Raw genomic sequence first — 18020 nt, forward strand, 5'->3', positions numbered from 1 at the left:
GTTTCTGAGGAACCTGACATTTAACATTCTATTCTAGCTATACACTTGACCTCTCACATAATTATTTGATGATTTGTATACTGTACTTTGAATTAGGTTCCAGTTTCAATAAAACCTGTACTATTTACTTTAGAGGCTTGCAATTTAGAACTAATACACTTTATTTTATTGGGTTACTCTTATTCTGACTAGTTGGTGATCTAGTTCAGCCACCTGGTATTTCCCTCTCCAAATATAATGACCATCAGAGTGAGCATTCTTAACTTATAGGCTATTGTGCCACTTATCCCCCATTCGGAATTTGACTGTATCAGAGAAGAGGTAGGCCTATGTCTAAAGAAATCTAATTTGCAATAGAACTGTACCAGATATTTCCATACAACTACTGGTTAGTGTTCAATAGCACCCTAGACAATTCAGTAATGGTATCTTTTTTAGGGATTTCTGTTTTTCTGATAAATGAGAGAAAAGTGATAAAGTCCTATGTTCCCATCACCAAAAAGTACAATTTCCGTCTAAACTAAAGCTAAGTTTACAGGACTATAATTCAGTATTCTTTTAGGTAAATAATTGTCTGACTATTTGGTGATGTAGGGCAGCCATCTGGTTCATACCTCAGCAAATCTGAAGAGGAAAAGATTGATCATTCTCAAGTTATGGGCTTTTTTGTCACCTTTTCCATTTTCGGCCTGGTCTAATTTGGCTCTTTTTCAGCCAAATTGTTCTAAAGAACAACCAAAAAACATTTTTTCCCCCAAAATAAAATTTGACAACAATCAATTTCATTAATGGGAGACCCTAAAGATAAGAAAAATCATTGTTGTGTTTTGTATACCTCGGGTAGGGGTATCTCGAAAACTAAAGCCTTTTTTGAGGACTTGCTGCTGACTATACAGTAGCCTACCTATACGGTCTATGCCTGTACCTCAATAGTTCGAAAATTGCCTATTTGAACAAAATCCAATGGTTGATATTCCTTAATTTGGTGTATTAGGGACTTTACAGACAGCAAACAACGAGTTGCGAGTTTCGACCTTTATATATATAGTCTATGGTTTCGACAGAGCTTTTGCGTCATCTCACGCACGCGTTTCCCTGCCGAAAGTGCGGGACATAGCTACGGGGGAGACAGCACTCAAATAATACATATTTTTTATTACATGTGTAAATTAACCACTTTTGGATTTTAAGCAAAAATAATTTTGTATTCTGTAAGTATTAGGCTTTATTTAGCATGGTTTTCTTCAGGGTGAAGCTCTTTATGGAATGTAAGCATTTTTGTAACACACATTTGTTTGCTTGACATTCTGTTTTTTCCATTTATCGTACAATTCTTGCAGTTAATAAGGATTAAATAGTTCTACCAATGATTCTTCCCCTTCTTTAATAGGTTGTCCTTGAGGAGTTAAATTGTACATCAGTGTGAACAAAAAATAAGTTATTTAGCTCTAGACATCTATTTTTAAACACGTTTGGGTCAAATATATGTCATTGAACACAAACCCAGCTCATCTAACAGTTTGGGAATTAAAAGAATAAAAACAATCCTCAGCACAGAGGTTTTATTTCAAAATAATTTATTTGCATATAATTGGAATGAAGACAGGTTGATACATCTGTGATGGCACTGCTCAGTTTCCATATAGAAACATTCAGTCTATACAGAAACCACTCTTTCAAACCTGGACAAAATGGATAAATATATTAGTAAATAAATATATTAGTGACATGTCACTATATTGAAATGTTCTATTATATATAAAATACAACACTATTTCATTTCTGTTTTTTTGTTTGTTCTCTTTTTGTACACAAAGTATCCAAAATATACTGACATATCCCTTAACGTTCTGGAGGGATTTCTTTTACTCATAGAAAAGGCAGTCTCAGCTCTTACTCTTGCAAAAATATTAAAAAAATAAAAAATAAACCACACAAAGAGAAAGATCTTGAACAGGATGAAATTAGATCAGATATTATGTGGCATCATTTTTCATGTGCTTACAGTTTGGGGATGTTAATGATCAAATCTGCCCAAGCCTGTAAGTGTTGCTTGTAATTCAGTAATTTCCATCTCAGACAGAGGCTGTTTAGGCACCAATAATAACAGATAAGGACACTTTGTCTGGAGGACGCTGCGTTGACACATTCAAAGTGGGGTTTAAGAACAAATGACTGCAGTTAAAAAATCTGCATGATTGTCCAAAATATTGATTCCAAAATGATTTCCACCTCAATTCTGTCAGGTGTTCATCACAAAAGCACATTTTGTTCTTATATTTAAGGAAAGGGTTGCCAACACATACTGAGTTATAAGTTCACTGTGTTCAAGATGTTGCCTCTTTGGTTGGACAGGTAAGAGCTTAGTGAGTGTGTGTGTGTGTGTGTGTGTGTGTGTGTGTGTGTGTGTGTGTGTGTGTGTGTGTGTGTGTGTGTGTGTGTGTAGGGGGGGGGGTCCTGAATGAGGATTATGAACAGTTTCTTTATGAATAAGGCACATATAAGGCTTTTTATTAAGTGCTACTGGTTACATTGCAATACCCATGAGCTCTGTGTCTGCTGTTAAACTGTATCTGACTGCTGCTGAGTAAAGCCATTCACATTTCACTTAGCCTTTAAGGGAAAGTCCACACTATTATAGCATTCTAATTCCTCTAATGTGTGATAATTTAGCCTAGCAGAGGAGTCTGTGTTAAAGATAAACAAATAAAGCCATCTCTGACTACTATCCACACAATTTAAGTAATTTTTCCTGGACACATGTTCTGTCTGCCAGAGGGGCTAAATAGGTGGAGTGAGAAGATACTGTAATGGATATTTAGATTTTTATTTTTAAAGGATGGCGTAAATATTTCATCTTAATTAAAAAAATGTAAATACTGAATCTAATTTAGAACAATGCAAATGTACAACAACACAGGACCTTTTACCGATTGGGGTATCATTACCTAAGAAGCCCTGAGAGGCAAATGAGAAAAACAATTCTTGTAATGCATTTTTTCTGATCTGAAATGGTGAATTTCCTGTGTTTATGACTTAAGAACAGATGACAAAGAAGGTTTTTCCAGGATATCTTTTTTGTCAGGGCAGTATCAGATTTTCAGTTCATGATTTTATAATTGCGTTTTGAACAGTTCTTGGAAAGTTATTCCGAAGAAAATGTGTATTATAACCAGGATTTGATACAATGTTTGTCACAGTTAGTATAAACTGGAAAAAACAAAGTTTAATCTGTGATATAGGTGAGAAAATAAAATGTAACATTTGCCAGTATAATTTTAGGTGATTCTTTTGTTACTCGTTTGCTATTGTAATACTCATTTTGATAACAAGAACTGCTTATCCTGATCATTATGTATCCTTATAGATTCACCCTAAATCATAAACACAGGAGATAAAACAACTTAGAATGTCTGTTCTAGGGTCAGGGTGAAAGTCACTGGGGAAGCTTGCAGAGCTTAAGCGTGTTTCGGGACTGTTCGGTTACATGGCTTTACTCTGGTTATATCATGACATAATCACTTTTTCTGGTCTATAGCGGCAATGTAGAACATTTTCCTTGAGCTTTAGTTCCTGGAAGACAAAGGGAGGGAACACCCTTTTTGGAGAATAACACAACATAGCGATGAATTAGCTGTTAAAGCAGCAGAGGATATGGTTGTATTATGGCCTGTACACTTTTCACTGATCGGGAGGTTTAACAGCACCAACATGTGAAGACACCAATGGCAAGAGAAATGACGAGAACAAGTTTACACTAGCTTGTAATGACGACGGGATAATTCAGTCAAACCGGTTCATTTTGAGAGGATAAAAAAATAATAATTACATACTACAAAAAAAAATACAGAAAATTATCCAAAACACAAACAAAACAGCTGCCATTATTGAAATAATGAAAAAGGGCCCATGCAAGGCTCAGCTACCCCATTGAACGCTCGCTGTGTGAGGGGCTGAGCATCAACCTTCCTCTCCATTTTGGACAGGTCGGACTGCTAAGAGGAACACTTTTTGTTGAGTTTGTGGGAGCTACTTGGTTGTGACATAAAAAATAATCACTACAGCAGTACCTTAAAAGACCCCCCTGTGTGAGGCATGTTAAGAAATCTGAGCTGAGGTAGGCTGGAGAGAAAAGCTTCTCTCAGCTGAGACTGGACTCAGCGAAGGAAGACGCAGATCACGAGAGTGAAAGATAGTACCTCGAAGATAAATCAAGTTATTTTTGCTTTAGAGTGAGCGACGCAGAGATGGAGTCTCACTTCATGAGGGCTCAACACCCTAAGCAAGGATAATTCATTGCTAAGGAGCATGGGAACTTGTGATATCATATCCAAAATGAATATTATTCCTATATATCTGAAGAGGAGAAATGCAGAAAAACCTTGTTGCCTCTTTGTGGTGTATGAGTAGTTTCTCCAGCAGCTCCCAAACATTTTAATAATTCAATGTATTTTCAACATTATGAAGGGTCTTCACTTAAAAAAGTATTTGTTTAAGCTTTAGCATGATTCAATTATAATAATTTCAATCCAACTCAGGCGAAAGAGCATTTCAGTGTGAGTTCTGAATCCTGGGGGGAATTGCTGGTGGAACAATGTGGAAGACGTGAGAGCGATAGCCAATGAGAGGCCTGTCCATTCTGGCTCCTGGGTAGCAGCTTGATTATCGGGGATGCAACAAGTTCTCACACACCGGACTCCTCTTCTGATCCTGTGGGCACAAAAACAGCTCAAGTCATCTTCAAAATATAATTTGAAAAAATACATAATTTTTTTTTTTAAATAAACAGCTAAGGATAACGCTGTTGCATACTGTTTATATGGCAGAGTTTTAAATAGGGATGTTTTACTGGGCACATCTGAACAATGTAACACACTTCAAAATGCACAACTTCATCTCCTGTCCTATGGTCTCCTGTGTGCAAAGAATCAATTCTCCTATTATGGAAATCAAAGGATGTGCCAAGATTTAAAGCTAGGATAACGACATTGATTGATACTCTGCATTTGGAAATAATTCGATATATCCTAAAATATAGACTGGGGGAATATGAAAGGATGTGGGGTCCAATGGTTTCATTTATAAGGGGACGGTCGGCTGAGATGCATTGCACAAACAATCGTTTTTTAATGGCTTGGGTGGCACTGCTCGGGGAGGAAGGGTGGGGGGATAGTCTGGGCTCATTTGCACCCTTTGAGTTTATTTATTTATTTCTATTATATATATACTATTTTGCATTTTCTTTCCCACTATGACTGTCTATGTTATTAAGTATGGTATTCCTGTCTTGCTATGTTTTTTCTTTATTATTTCTTGTTGGCTGTTCTGTTTGTCTTCTATGTTGAAAAAGAGAAAGATGATTTCCACCCCAAAGTCTTTACTATTGCTTACACTTGTATGCTTCTTCTCAATTCAGCAAGACTTTTCAACATGTTTGGATTCTTAATTAACCATGGAGGCATGAGTAATTCTTTGGTGGTAAATTTTCCATAAAGTCCTAAAGGCTGGACATGTTATTAAAGATAAACAAGTGAGTCACCCACCCTGATTGTGGTGTAAGGTTTGGCAGTACAAACAAATGTCTGTGTTACAGTCAGCAGCTGGACCGTGGTAGAACCTGCAGGGGGGCCTGTCCATAGGGGCCCCGGGCCCCAAGAGCTGAGGCTCTGAGCGGGCCTGCTGCACCCGCTTTTGCCACACAACATGGGCTCCGGTATAGCAGGGCCACTCCTCAATACCCCCAGAGTCCAGAATGAGGGGCACGGGGAGCAGGGCGGGGTGCAGCTCAGGGGGGGAGCAGCAGAAGCCGGGCCCCTGACCATAGTGGATGTGGATGCTGCGGTCGTCCTGCAGATCCCGGCTCTGGTGGAAGCGAACAGAGGGGCCGTCGTGCACGTAGCCCCCCACTCGCCCAAGTGGAGCGGGAGGGTGTCCGTGTCCCTGGTGGCAGCAGTGGGGCTGAAGCTGTAAGGGGATTGGGGACACCAGGACTGGAGGAGGGCTGCTAGGGTCCTGACACTCGGCCCCCGGACTGGGCCGGTCTGTGGGCTCTGGCTTCGGGCACTGGCAGGGGCTGTGCTTAGGGGGGCACATGGGCGAGTCTTTGTCCAGGAGAGGAGCAGCAGAAGCAGCTGCATCAGCAGCAGCGGCCCCCTGCTCCTCGTCCGAGCCCCTGCTGTGCTCCCCCTCTTCATAGTGGTGGTGTCTGTGGCGGTGGTAGTGGATGTGGCTGAACACAGTCTGCTGCTGCTCCTCGGGGCAGCCTGCTTTGTTCACAACAGAATCCAGAGACCTGGGCCGGGCCTGGGCCCCTTCCTCTAGGCTGCTCCTGCGGGGCCCGTGCCCAGGACCTGGCCCGTAATACACAAACGGATCGTAGTCACTGCTCAGGGAGCTCCGGAAGGTGGACCAGCTGCCATAGACCCCCTGCAGGGATACGTCAGTACAGTTCAGGACGGAGTCGCTGGAGGAGCCATGACATGGCCCCGAACTGGAGTCACTTGCTGGCCCATCAGCCAAGTACCCACTGCGTTCTGTGTGGTAGCTCCCCCCCGAGCAGCTGCCGTCGTCCTGCCGGGTGTGGGGGGGCGCTCCGCGGGGCTGTGGCGTGGAGGAGGCGTGCTGCAGTCTGGAGCTAGATGCACTGCGCTGGGCAGGGCAGGCTGAGCGGTAGTTGTTGTGGCAGGGCCGACGGGGGGTGTAGTGGTGAGTGGAAGTCCTGCAGTTACCACTCATCCTATGGGGCCTCCCGGGACCCTCCACAGGACGGTGGTACCCACAGCTGGAGGCGAGCTGCCTGCTGGTGAGGAAGCGTAGTGTCTGAGCGTCTACGGGAGAAGAGCCAGAGTAGTGGCCCAGAGAGGGGTACGGTCCTGAGGGTCCCCGGGGATAGTGGGGCCTCATAGAGAACGGGATGGCGTGCTGGGGGAAGAGGTGGCTGTGTGGGCTGCTGAAGGGCTGAGGGTGCAGGAAGCTCTGGTTCTGCTCCTGACTCTGTCTGCTGGCCCTCTGGGGCTGCCGCTCCATCCCTGTGGAGACCAGCAGCAGTCAGAATACACAGAACAGGGTACGAGGAACTACTGATTATACAACACGTCTCACTGCAGATTAAACAGGGGTTAAGAATTCAGAGAAATGGCTGAAAAAATATAAATGTGATCCATCCAAGTCTGATCTACATAACTTCTCTCTGGTGATGTGTCATGTTTCAACTTGGTCAGTATCTAAGAAAACAGATAAAATAGTCAGGTTACATTTTTTGTTATTAATACTCAGTTAGGCCACAAGAGGCACCAACACCATATTGTAAATAGAACTAAAGGCATTGTTTTTTATTCCACGTTAAATTTGAATCCCCCCAATGCTCTTTAGACACAAGGTACATATATTGTACGTTACATCAAATTCCTATGCCAAAAATGTTTTCCCCAATGAACTAAAAGATGGAACAAAAGCATTTGTTTCACCTGTCCATACATCACAAATACAGGAGAGAAAACTTTAAGTGAACATTTCAGATTGTACGTAGATCACCAGATCAGCAGATCTCTTACCTCTCAGGGCTACTATCTTAATACAGTGTAAATTCCTAGTCTAATCATCACCATCTTTACCACAACTTGACTGGTAATATATGTTTCCTCACCCATGATGTTATGCATGCAGAGGGGACAGGTGCGGTGCTGCAGCAGCCAGGGGTCGACACACTCTTTGTGGAACTCGTGAGCGCAGGAGATGATCCTCAGATGCTGCGATAAAAGAGGGGCAGAGGAAGATTTGAGGATAAATAGCTGACAGCTAAATGTACAGAAACATTATTTGTTGCTCTATCTCCTCTCACCTGCCCGTCCAGGAAATCGTCCAGGCAGATGGCACAGACTGGGCTGGAGTTGGAGCTGCTGGCCGAGCCCCAGGCTGCGCGGTGCCGATGGGCCCCCGAGCAGCCCTGAGAGCTGTACGTCTTGGTCTCCAGGCGACTGATGGCCCGCATGGTCTGCTGATGGACTGAGTCCTGCACACACAAGAAGAGAGGGTTAGAAAATCCTTTCAAATGGATCCACAATGAAGACTGACAGCTTGTTTTTGGTGAGCTTTTCACTTTTACAAATGTCACTGCTGTCACTCACCCAGGTCCGGTTGGACTTGCACTTGTAGCGGAAAGCGAAGATTAGAACGATGGTCAGAATAGCTAGGACAATGGTGAGCAGGATACCAACATCGTAATGTTGCTGTAAAGGGAGGAGAAAATGGAAATAAATCAAATTATTTTAATGGGAAACCTCAACTTAATTCACATAAACAACTTGCAATAATAAATCCATATTTGAAGTGAAGAAATGTTTGATTAAACAATTTATTTTCATCATATCCAAGATTTTGAATGACCATATTGAACATGACTCAGCATCTGATGGTGCTTTGAAATAATCCAACTCTTCAGCTACATTAATAAACATATAAAAAAGACTGAGTACAACTTTTTGAATATTCAAAAATATATATTCAAACATCCAATCCCATCCTGTAATTATATGTGTCACAAATAGATTGTCATTATTTGTGTCTAATATTTTACATTTAATCCAAAATCATATCTGTACCTACTCTAATGGAGCGCAGAGAAAGTTATTTTGTGAGATAGCGTAGAGATCCTCTTCCCCCCCCCCCCCTAGTTAATGAAAGGAATGTCAGAAAGATGTGAGTCATTGTTTCAGGGCTTACCCAACTGGGCAGCTCCACCAGGAGCTCAATAGTAACTTTGGCCTCTTCGTTCTTGTTGACCAAACCCATCAACTCCTCAGCATTCTGTGCCTCCACCAGTACTACAGGGCCGCGAACGAAGTCTATCCCTCCCAGCTGTGCGTTAGTGAATAGGAAGGTAAAGGACACAGACACGTGAGTGTGTTTTATCCTCTCACACACTTTAAAGATTAGTACACTAGTGGCTGTACACTCACCTCAAAAGCAGCATTGGCATCATCACTGACATCAAAGATCACGGCCTGAGCTCCTTTGTCCAATGCCATACGAGCCTGAAGGAGAGAGCACAGAGGAGACAGTTATAAACAAAACATAAAGAGGAGGACATCTTTGGGAGATGCATAAAGTCATGTGACGTGAATAATGGAGACTTATTCATTAGGAAAGCTTGTAACCTGTGCTACAGAACAGAACACTCATTATGATGATACACATTGAATTCACTGGTCATTTCTGGGGTTTTGGGTTATTCTGCTTCCCTGTCTTGTTTCTGAACAGTGTAAAGAAAACATCAAAAATAAACATTTAGGTGTCTATTTGTGTCTGTAGATTTCTCCTTAATGTACTAAAAATTCCCCTTTTGCAGATTCAAATATTTCAGAAAACATACAAAAACATTTGTGGTGTGAAATAAACTATTGCGGAAGTTTTCAATTTCACCTGTAGTGTCTTGCAAAATGTATGGAATAGAACATATTGGCATATTCATACATTTAAAGGCTGTTTTATCATATTTATCAAATTAGTTTTTCTTCTCATACCAGAAGATAGATCCCCCATATTCCCAATCATTTTGAACAAGGCTTTAACCAATGTTCAGATTTCTGTTCCGGAAGAGGATGATGACGAGATAATGCCTGATTTGCATATGTAATCATAATATTTCAGAAAACCTGTAGTACAAAAAGGAAATCATTGAAGTAATTCATCGGGGGAGTTTCATGGTGTGAAGATGTCTAACGCTGTTCACCTGTTGTATCTCCCATTAACACCATAGCACTTTATTTAAGGTCCTAACTCGAGCACTAGGTGGCGCTCCTGCACTGAGCCCCAGGCCTCACACAGACCAAAGTGCAGCTCCTCCTCCCACTGCTCCACCTGACTGTGGGAGCCACACTCGGACTGAAGAGTGGAAGCATGGAGCTGAAGGCCACAGCACACATCTGCTGCCTGATCTGAACCCTTTTCTAATGTTGGAGCGTAAAGCAACAAGAAATAATGCAGGATGATTTGACTGAGTGAAAGGAAAATGTGTTATAGACTCAAATGCTGATGGACATCTTAGTTTCCATGTGTCATTTCACAGTGAGGGATTTTAATACTTATATACTATTTTAACAGAACGATATTCCAAACAAGTACAATGGCAAATCAGGTGAATTTACAACCACCTGTTTCTAACCAGTTGCGCTCAATTGGACCATTAGGGTTAGGTAAGGTCGTTTTTAGGGTCTTTAATTAGTCTTAGGTTCTGAATGTTACTTTATGATCACTGCACTTTTTCAAATAAAGAAAACGTGTTTGTTAAACATATATTTTAAACTATCTGTTTAGTGTATTGGCTCATGTTTTCAGCTTCAAGCTTAACAGTGTTTCCCATTTTATATATCTGCATTATGTCTACAGTATAATTGATCTCGCAAACCTAACTATTAGAGGCATCTATTCATTATGAAATATATGCTGTTTAGCTTATTACAGGGTTCCTGCAGGTTTCGCCAACTCAAATTTAAGACTTTTTAAGACCACTTTGAATAGAATTTAAGACCTATTTCACAGCAAGAAAATAAATCATATTTAAGACTTTTCTCATTTTTTTTTTTGTCGTATTTAAGACCGTTTTAAGGCCTTAAATGTAATCAGATTATCAAATGTAAGACTTTTTAAGACCCCGCGGGAACCCTGTATTATCATTGTGAATGAAATGCTCTATAAAAAGTTCCATTGGGTATTGCTTGGTCTGTGAATCTTTTTTCATAACAGTGCAATACATATTTTGGTTAAAGAAGGCTGAGGTCTATAATTACTCCTTCATTTTTACTATAATTAAGTTTCTCTCAATCAAAGCCTAACAGGGAAAGTGAATTTGCATATTGTCACTCTAACACCCCAAAATAGCACTTGTGGTGTGAATGTCTTTTCAGTATGTGTGTGTGTGTGTGTGTGTGTGTGTGTGTGTGTGTGTGTGTGTCTGTGTGTGTGTGTGTGTGCGCCCTAAAACAATCCAGAAATACTTTTTTTCCAGCATCACTAGAAGAAAGTTTAAAAACAAAAAGCAGTCTTTCCATTAATACTTCATCACATGCTGTCAAGCGTCTGGCATCTGCGGACAACACAAGTACACCCACACACACCCACACACTCAATGTACACAGTATATAAGGGATGCTTTCATGGGTGAACCATCAGAGGCCCTCACAATACCATGTTATTGCCATAATCAAGCCCAATACAACCCTACTGCCACTTTAAACATTTTGTGATAATATATATTGCAATGTATTGCTTTGTATCCTTTAACTGCATTTATATCATGCAGCGTTTAGTTTCATTCTGCTATTTTTTGACCACCTTTAAGCTGATATTACCCATAACCTCACTCAGCCCCATCAAGTGGACTGAAATAGCGAGTGCAACCAAAACGTTTAAATAGTATTTTCAATATTAAATATAAAACAATCGATATCACAAAATACTGTTATACTATGCTGTGTCAATTGTTTACCTGACCCCTAGATAATGCAGGAATGAATAGTGATTCAATTATTTGAGTAGATTTTTGGTAGATTTAGACTTGGGATACTGAAAGTGAATATCCTGATAGGAGTAAAAAACAGACTAACAAAATGTTGCTATTAATGCAGGGACCTTCCTAATTATTGACTACTTTTTTAAGATTATTTGATCACTTAAAATAATGTTCACTTAAACAAGATGCATGTACTCTCTGTGATGCAATAAAAAAAACAAGTATGTTTGAAAGTTTAAGGCAATTTTCTAAAATGATCTGGATAATACAGTGCAAAGCAATTATTTTGGCCAGGATGGTCCCATGCCTGCTGCAGAAGTTAAAAGCTGCACGTACACTGACTGTGAGTGTGCATACAGTGTGCGTGTTTGTGCAGCTGAGAGTTAACAACATTGCCCTACAGAACCGCCGGTGGTGGCCGTAGTGCTGACGGTCAGAAAGAGGTCAAATAAAAAAATTATCATGTTCCCTTTGATCTGGCTTCCAGCTCTGGAGCAGCAGCCGTTCCCCTGTTTCATCAGAACGGTAATTGTGGTACGTGCGTGGGCCTAAATCGGGTGCGGTCACATTGGAATAAAAAAAAAGAAAAAACGGAATCTTTGACATGTGGGAATTTGCTTTACCTGGGGTTCAAAAGTTGCACGCTGCAATGAGCCCAAACATCCTCTAATCGCGGTAATAAACGCAGGGAAGCCCAATGTGGTCACACACACACACACACACACACACACACACACACACACACACACACACACACACACACACACACACACACACACACACACACACACACACACACACACACACACACACACACACACAGCCCAGTTTGAGAAAATACCATAATAATTTCTGCGAATGTCTGCTGCTGTGGTTTTATTATTTCTCAGTATTAGTAGTGAGCCACAGACCCAGAAGAGGCCGGAGAGATCTGATTACATGATTAACAGAAGACACTATATTTAACCTTTAACGGTGCAATGACAAGCTGCTACGCTAACAAGACAAGCTAAAAGGAAGTGCCAGCACGAGGGTTTCAACATCTCCAGGTCTGAAACTCAAACACAAATGTCTGTGGTTAGGTAAACACCCATCCTCGGGAGGTGCCACTTGACACATGTGAATCAACACTATTTGGCATTGGAGTAAACATTAACAACTCACAATCGCAGAGTCGGAAATGCCTGTGGTTTACAGAGGTTTACAGGGAAGACATCATCCCTGAGAAACTCACAAACAACACTTTTTTTTGGCAGAGGGTGCAATGAAACACGGGTTAAGTGTTGCTGTGTTTTGTCACGCTGTGCAATAATTTGAATAAAAGGCAGGAGAGGAGTAGCAGCAGGTAATTGAGCTGCCACAAACATAAACACACCTGAGGCACCGTGAGGTCACACACCAGCAGCTCTGCACCCACAGACACACTCTTACTTCAAATCCCATCAGGGCTTCTTTTACATGTATTCAGTTCTAGGTACAAAAACTGGGAAATGTCAAGTTTAAATGTATCATCTTATCTTTTAACTGAGTTTGTCTGCATTTTTTCCTCATATAATTCCTTTATATTAGATTACATTTTATAGAATACAATACATAAGAAATAAATGAAGTAAAAAAAAATGCACATGGGAAGGCACATTTCCAAATTGCCAATTTTGCCCAAAATAAGCAAGATTTTCCATTGCCTTCAATACATACAACCCTGTAAAGCTGTATCACACCCTAACCATAATCTTTTTTAAATTGTATTTGAGGCTGCCTGTGTTCCACTGATGGTCAACAATGTCCATTGACAGCATTTTTGGGTATATTAAAAAATGTAACCGTGATGTTTTTGTTCATTTGTACCTTATTTTATTACTTTTCCAGTTTATTCAAGTCTAGTCTAGTTGATCTGTCATTTGTTTTCCCCTGTTAATTGTGGGGTTTCTTTGGGAGTTTTCCATGTAAGGAAGGAAAGAGGGTGTCTTATGCTGTAAACACCGTAAAGCCCCCTAAGAGAATGTATAATTTGTGCTACTCAGTTGAATTTGATTGATTGATGGAACTTTACTACGAGCTGCCTAAGCTTGAGGCAGTTTTAACCGCAACTCATCTCCCATAAGTCTCACATCTGGCTCATGATGTGCCCTCCTCAGCATCAGGTGGCCGGCTCGGGCCAGCCAGCGCTGTTTGTTTACATCTCCAGTAAGAAGTGCGGTCTGCGAGCCAGGCCTGGCATCACAGAGTGTTCTCTCAACAGGGACAGAAACTAACTACGCTGCTCTGATGTCTTTATTTCATGTTAGAGACGTGCCAAGGTTCTTCAGTCGCCTGAGAAGATGGCTGTGCCTGTTAACGTCTCTGTGTTGTTCATGGGATTAATGTGCCAGAGAGCCAATCCCCTTCATCTGCAGCCAAGGTAACAGGGAGAAGACGGAGAGGGCGAAAAAAAGGAGGATATTACACAGACGCACGTAGACACATTGCGTCTTGCCACAGAGAAACATCTGCTATATTAGTTAAACATCTATGATTAGAGAACTATATTCAGAGTACCAAGCGTGACCCAGTGGCTTCGTAACCTTTGACTTTTGAAAGCAGCAGATTTGATTTAAATCTGTGCATTAAAGGGGCAGGACATACTTTAAAGGCAATCATCTTACGCACTCAGGAACCAAATATGGCGAGTGAGTCATTATTCACATATTGAGCCATAATCATTTCATATAGCAGAACTCTGTCAGTGGATCGAGACAGAAGTTTTTCTTGCTTCAGGAATTATCTATAAATTAATTCATGCTGGAATCAAGAGAGAGCAATGGTAAGAAGAACATCCTGGAAAAAGAGCTCTCAATCCCAATTCTATAAGAAGTGGCAATGCATGATCATTTCAACAGCCCACACTGCTATATTAATAAGAGCGGAATATTATCTCGTAAATAATTTCCAAGACCTTGATACCTTTTTTTTCTTTCTACGGTCCATTATTCTTTACATGTATTGGATTATATTGTGTCATGGACTTTCAAGGTAGGGGTGGGCGTGGATGTGTGGGAGGTGGGGTAGGATGCTTGTGAAAGAAATTAAAAGTGAGGAAAAACGTTGCTTCAATTGCAACATTGCATACTACTAGCATCTGTCCTTCAGTAAAAAAACATTTATTAAAAAACAGTTGAACTGCAAGATTGAACAACAATTGAGGGTTTCACTCCTCATTTCAAACTAGGATGTAATGTCGATTTTAGGACAAAACAGTGCAAACAAACTGAAAAATCTGAAACGTTGACTTTAATTAAATGTATTATGTAAACAGATTTCACATAACTACATTAGGTTAGTTGAAAGCAATAATATTAAGTTGAAATAACAAATATTAGGTTCAACTTTATATTACTGCTTTCAACTAACTGTAACTACAGTTGTTGAGATAATACATTTAATTAAAGTCAACGTTTCAGTTTTTGAAAGTAAGACGTTTCAATGTCAACCTAAGCTAATTAGTGAGCATGGTTGTCCTTGTATTCAAAGTCTTTGTTACGTTAATCACACAGCACCAACAGACCATAAAGCTGCTGATGTAGCTCTTTCTTGGTCTCTGATAACCCTTCCTGCCTCTGTAAAACACGCCACCAGACTCCATTTAACTCAATCCAACGTCTCTTTGCCCAGCGTGACTGTCCACATCACTCGGTGCATGAGTAAATTACACCATGGAATAATATGTGTGGGAATAAGGAGTGAGAGTGAAAGAGGAACAGGGAGGGGGAGGAGTGAGGCGTGCAGGCTGTGGTGCTGCTGCATTAAAGTGTGTAATGACAGAGTAGAGAGCTCCGGCCTGCAGGTCTGAGGCTCTGCTCCGCTCTGCTCTGTCATTTCTCTGACTGGCCCGGCACACTGGAACCATTACTGAGGCAGCGGGACACGCCGCACGGCTAAATGAGGAGCAGACGGGGGCGAAGGCTGCTGGTGATAATAAGAGAGGGGGGGGGGGGGGGGGCTGGAACAGGTGCAGTCTGAGTTGATGTTGTGGTCGTAGTATTAACTGGACCCAACAATAGGTCATGTAATGCCTCTATGGCTCTGTCTTTCAAAAGAATAGCGATAAACACGCCACTTACTGGGGCTGAGTCCCTGTTGCGGCTATGAGGGTTTGAATTCGGCCTGTAGACCCTTTATGCATCTCATCCCTTCAAGCCCCTTTAAAAACTATCTCTCTAATGAAGGCTAAACTAACCAAAAAGAAACATCTTTATAAAAAATAAAAGAGGCGAGGGATCATAGGCATTTTTGTCTTCATAAAATCATCGTCAACATCAGCCAACATCACTGCAGTTATTAATCTCGACTCCTCATCGCCGCAACAAACAAACCACGTCATCAACATGACATTACATTACTTAGACTCGCAATAATACTTACTCAACCATTAGTAGCCCAACCCTTTTAAATGCTGAAATTCACCATAAAGAGTCATATTAAATACTAAAACACAACTGTATGTGTTGTAATACACAGTTTATATATTAGTACAATGTGCAAAAAAAATGCATTATATAAATATTTACATTCTTTTTTTTTTTTATCTTATCGCATATTTGACATTTGAATTAAACTTCTTAAGTGTTTATAATATTTAAATTGTATAACTTTATTGCACACTTTTACTTACATCTCTTATATTTACATAAATATTTATTTCAATTGTAATTGTTTAACTTATTTTATTCTTAAATGGACCATCTATCATGAAAACAAATGTCCCCCCTAGATTCTGATACTATTTCATTTTTCTTCTTCTTTCCTTGTTGAAACAGTTTGGTCAAATGACATCAAAAATAACCATACAGCTTTGCATTAAATATTGTTTACCTAGCTTTGATGCTGTATATTTAAATCTAATTGTGTGTGAATAATTGCTGTATGTGTTTGTGTGCTGTGTGATTGTCGGGTGTTCGCCACTGGCTGAGCAGCAGTTGAGGAGGAAAGGGTGTGGCCCTGCTGGGTATCCATTACTCACAGGGGCACTTTGATGTGGGGCCGCTTAAGGGGAGGGGTGGGGAGTAATGTATGAAGAGGAGGGGGTGGTTGGTCGGGCATGTCAGGGCAGGTGAGCAGATTCTACGCTCTCAGGAAAAGTATTGAGCCTGAGGGGGTGGGCCTTAATAACACACACACACCTCCTCCTACCTAGAAGTCCCATTCATCCTGAACACACACACACTCTCTTAATCCAGAGCCTGGGCTTGGCCACCCTTCCCGTTTAGAGGAGAGACACTGGAAAAAATTATGAACCTGATCTGCCTGTCTGGAGGTAAGAGAGGTCATTTAGAGAACCCAGTTCTCTCTCTCTCTCTCTCTCTCTCTCTCCCTCTCTCTCTCTCTCGTTAGCCGTACCATGGCTTCACTGTGACACACATTTGAAATGCAAAGCACAGGGTGACAGAGAAAGACCAATGTCATCTGATATACTGGTGAGGTGACGGGGGGGCAGATGAGACTGACGTAAATGCCAGTGATGATGGGGCCCAGGGGCCATGACTCCATCGCACACACGCCACAATGTGACCTCCCATTTCTCTCTTTTAAACCCATCCAGTCTGTTGCCAGGGCGCTGAGAGGGCCAACTTTACAGTAACAGCCAGTAAACATCCCAAGAAGAGGAACAAAGTAAACAGGGCTTTGAGTTTAGGTTTAAACGAGGTAAACTACAAGATGTGTTGCTACTTAAAGGAGAAGTACGACATTTTGGAAACAAAGCTAATTCGCTTTCAGGACAAATGTAAAAAGAGAAAGCCAAGAAATGGTTAGCTTAGCTTAGCATGCAGACTGAAAACAGGGGGGAACGGGTAATGGAAACACTGGTTATCCCTTTTCTAAGACGAAACCAAAGTATTTTCTTCGTTTTTTGTTACTTAAGATTATTTAACGTTTTTTGACAGTATAGTCTTTCTCAAACTTTCGGCAGGTGATTTTCTTCTTTTGTCAGGATGGTGTGTTGTTGTAATACTCATTTCGGCCACAAGAGAACACAAACAGAAGTACAAGCATGCATGCTTTCCTAGGTGAGTTTAAGTTTAAGTAATAAAAGTAAATGTAACAACTACTACAGTGCAACAAAACAGGAAGATTAAATGTGGTCTCTTAAACATAAGATCTCTAGCATCTAAAGCAATATTGGTAAATATTTAATATCAGATTATAATATTGATATATGCTGTCTCACTGAAACTTGGTTGAGACATGAAGAACCCCCAGCCATATCAATACTCATATTGCCCGAGGCACGGGCCGAGGAGGTGGAGTTGCAGCAATCTTTGACTCAAGTTTACTTATCAATACTAAACAAAAATTAAATTATACCTCCTTTGAAAGCCTCCTCCGACCTGATTTTTAAAACAGATAAAGTAATTATCGTAGGTGACTTTAATATTCATGTTGACGATGATAAAAATAGCCTTACTGTTGCATTTAACTCTATATTAGATTATGTTGGTTTCTGTCAGAGTGAAAAAGTTTGAGAAAATACCAT

General features: G+C 40.8%; 1 protein-coding gene across 1 annotated transcript in view; it reads right to left on the reverse strand.

The window, feature by feature from the left end:
* Window positions 1-2047: 2047 nt before the first annotated feature.
* Window positions 2048-18020, reverse strand: part of rnf43 (ring finger protein 43) — a 62005-nt gene continuing 46032 nt past the window's right edge. The window contains exons 3-9 of the mRNA XM_010770934.1: window positions 8958-9032; window positions 8722-8856; window positions 8127-8228; window positions 7841-8011; window positions 7646-7748; window positions 5544-7028; window positions 2048-4710 (exon numbers count right to left, since the gene is read on the reverse strand). Of these exons, the coding sequence (XP_010769236.1) occupies window positions 4685-4710; window positions 5544-7028; window positions 7646-7748; window positions 7841-8011; window positions 8127-8228; window positions 8722-8856; window positions 8958-9032 (2097 nt within the window). The 3' untranslated portion in view covers window positions 2048-4684. The remainder of the gene's footprint in view (window positions 4711-5543; window positions 7029-7645; window positions 7749-7840; window positions 8012-8126; window positions 8229-8721; window positions 8857-8957; window positions 9033-18020) is intronic.

This window comes from Notothenia coriiceps, unplaced genomic scaffold (assembly GCF_000735185.1).
Source record: "Notothenia coriiceps isolate Sejong01 unplaced genomic scaffold, NC01 NC01_scaffold00009379, whole genome shotgun sequence".
Lineage (NCBI taxonomy): Eukaryota > Metazoa > Chordata > Actinopteri > Perciformes > Nototheniidae > Notothenia > Notothenia coriiceps.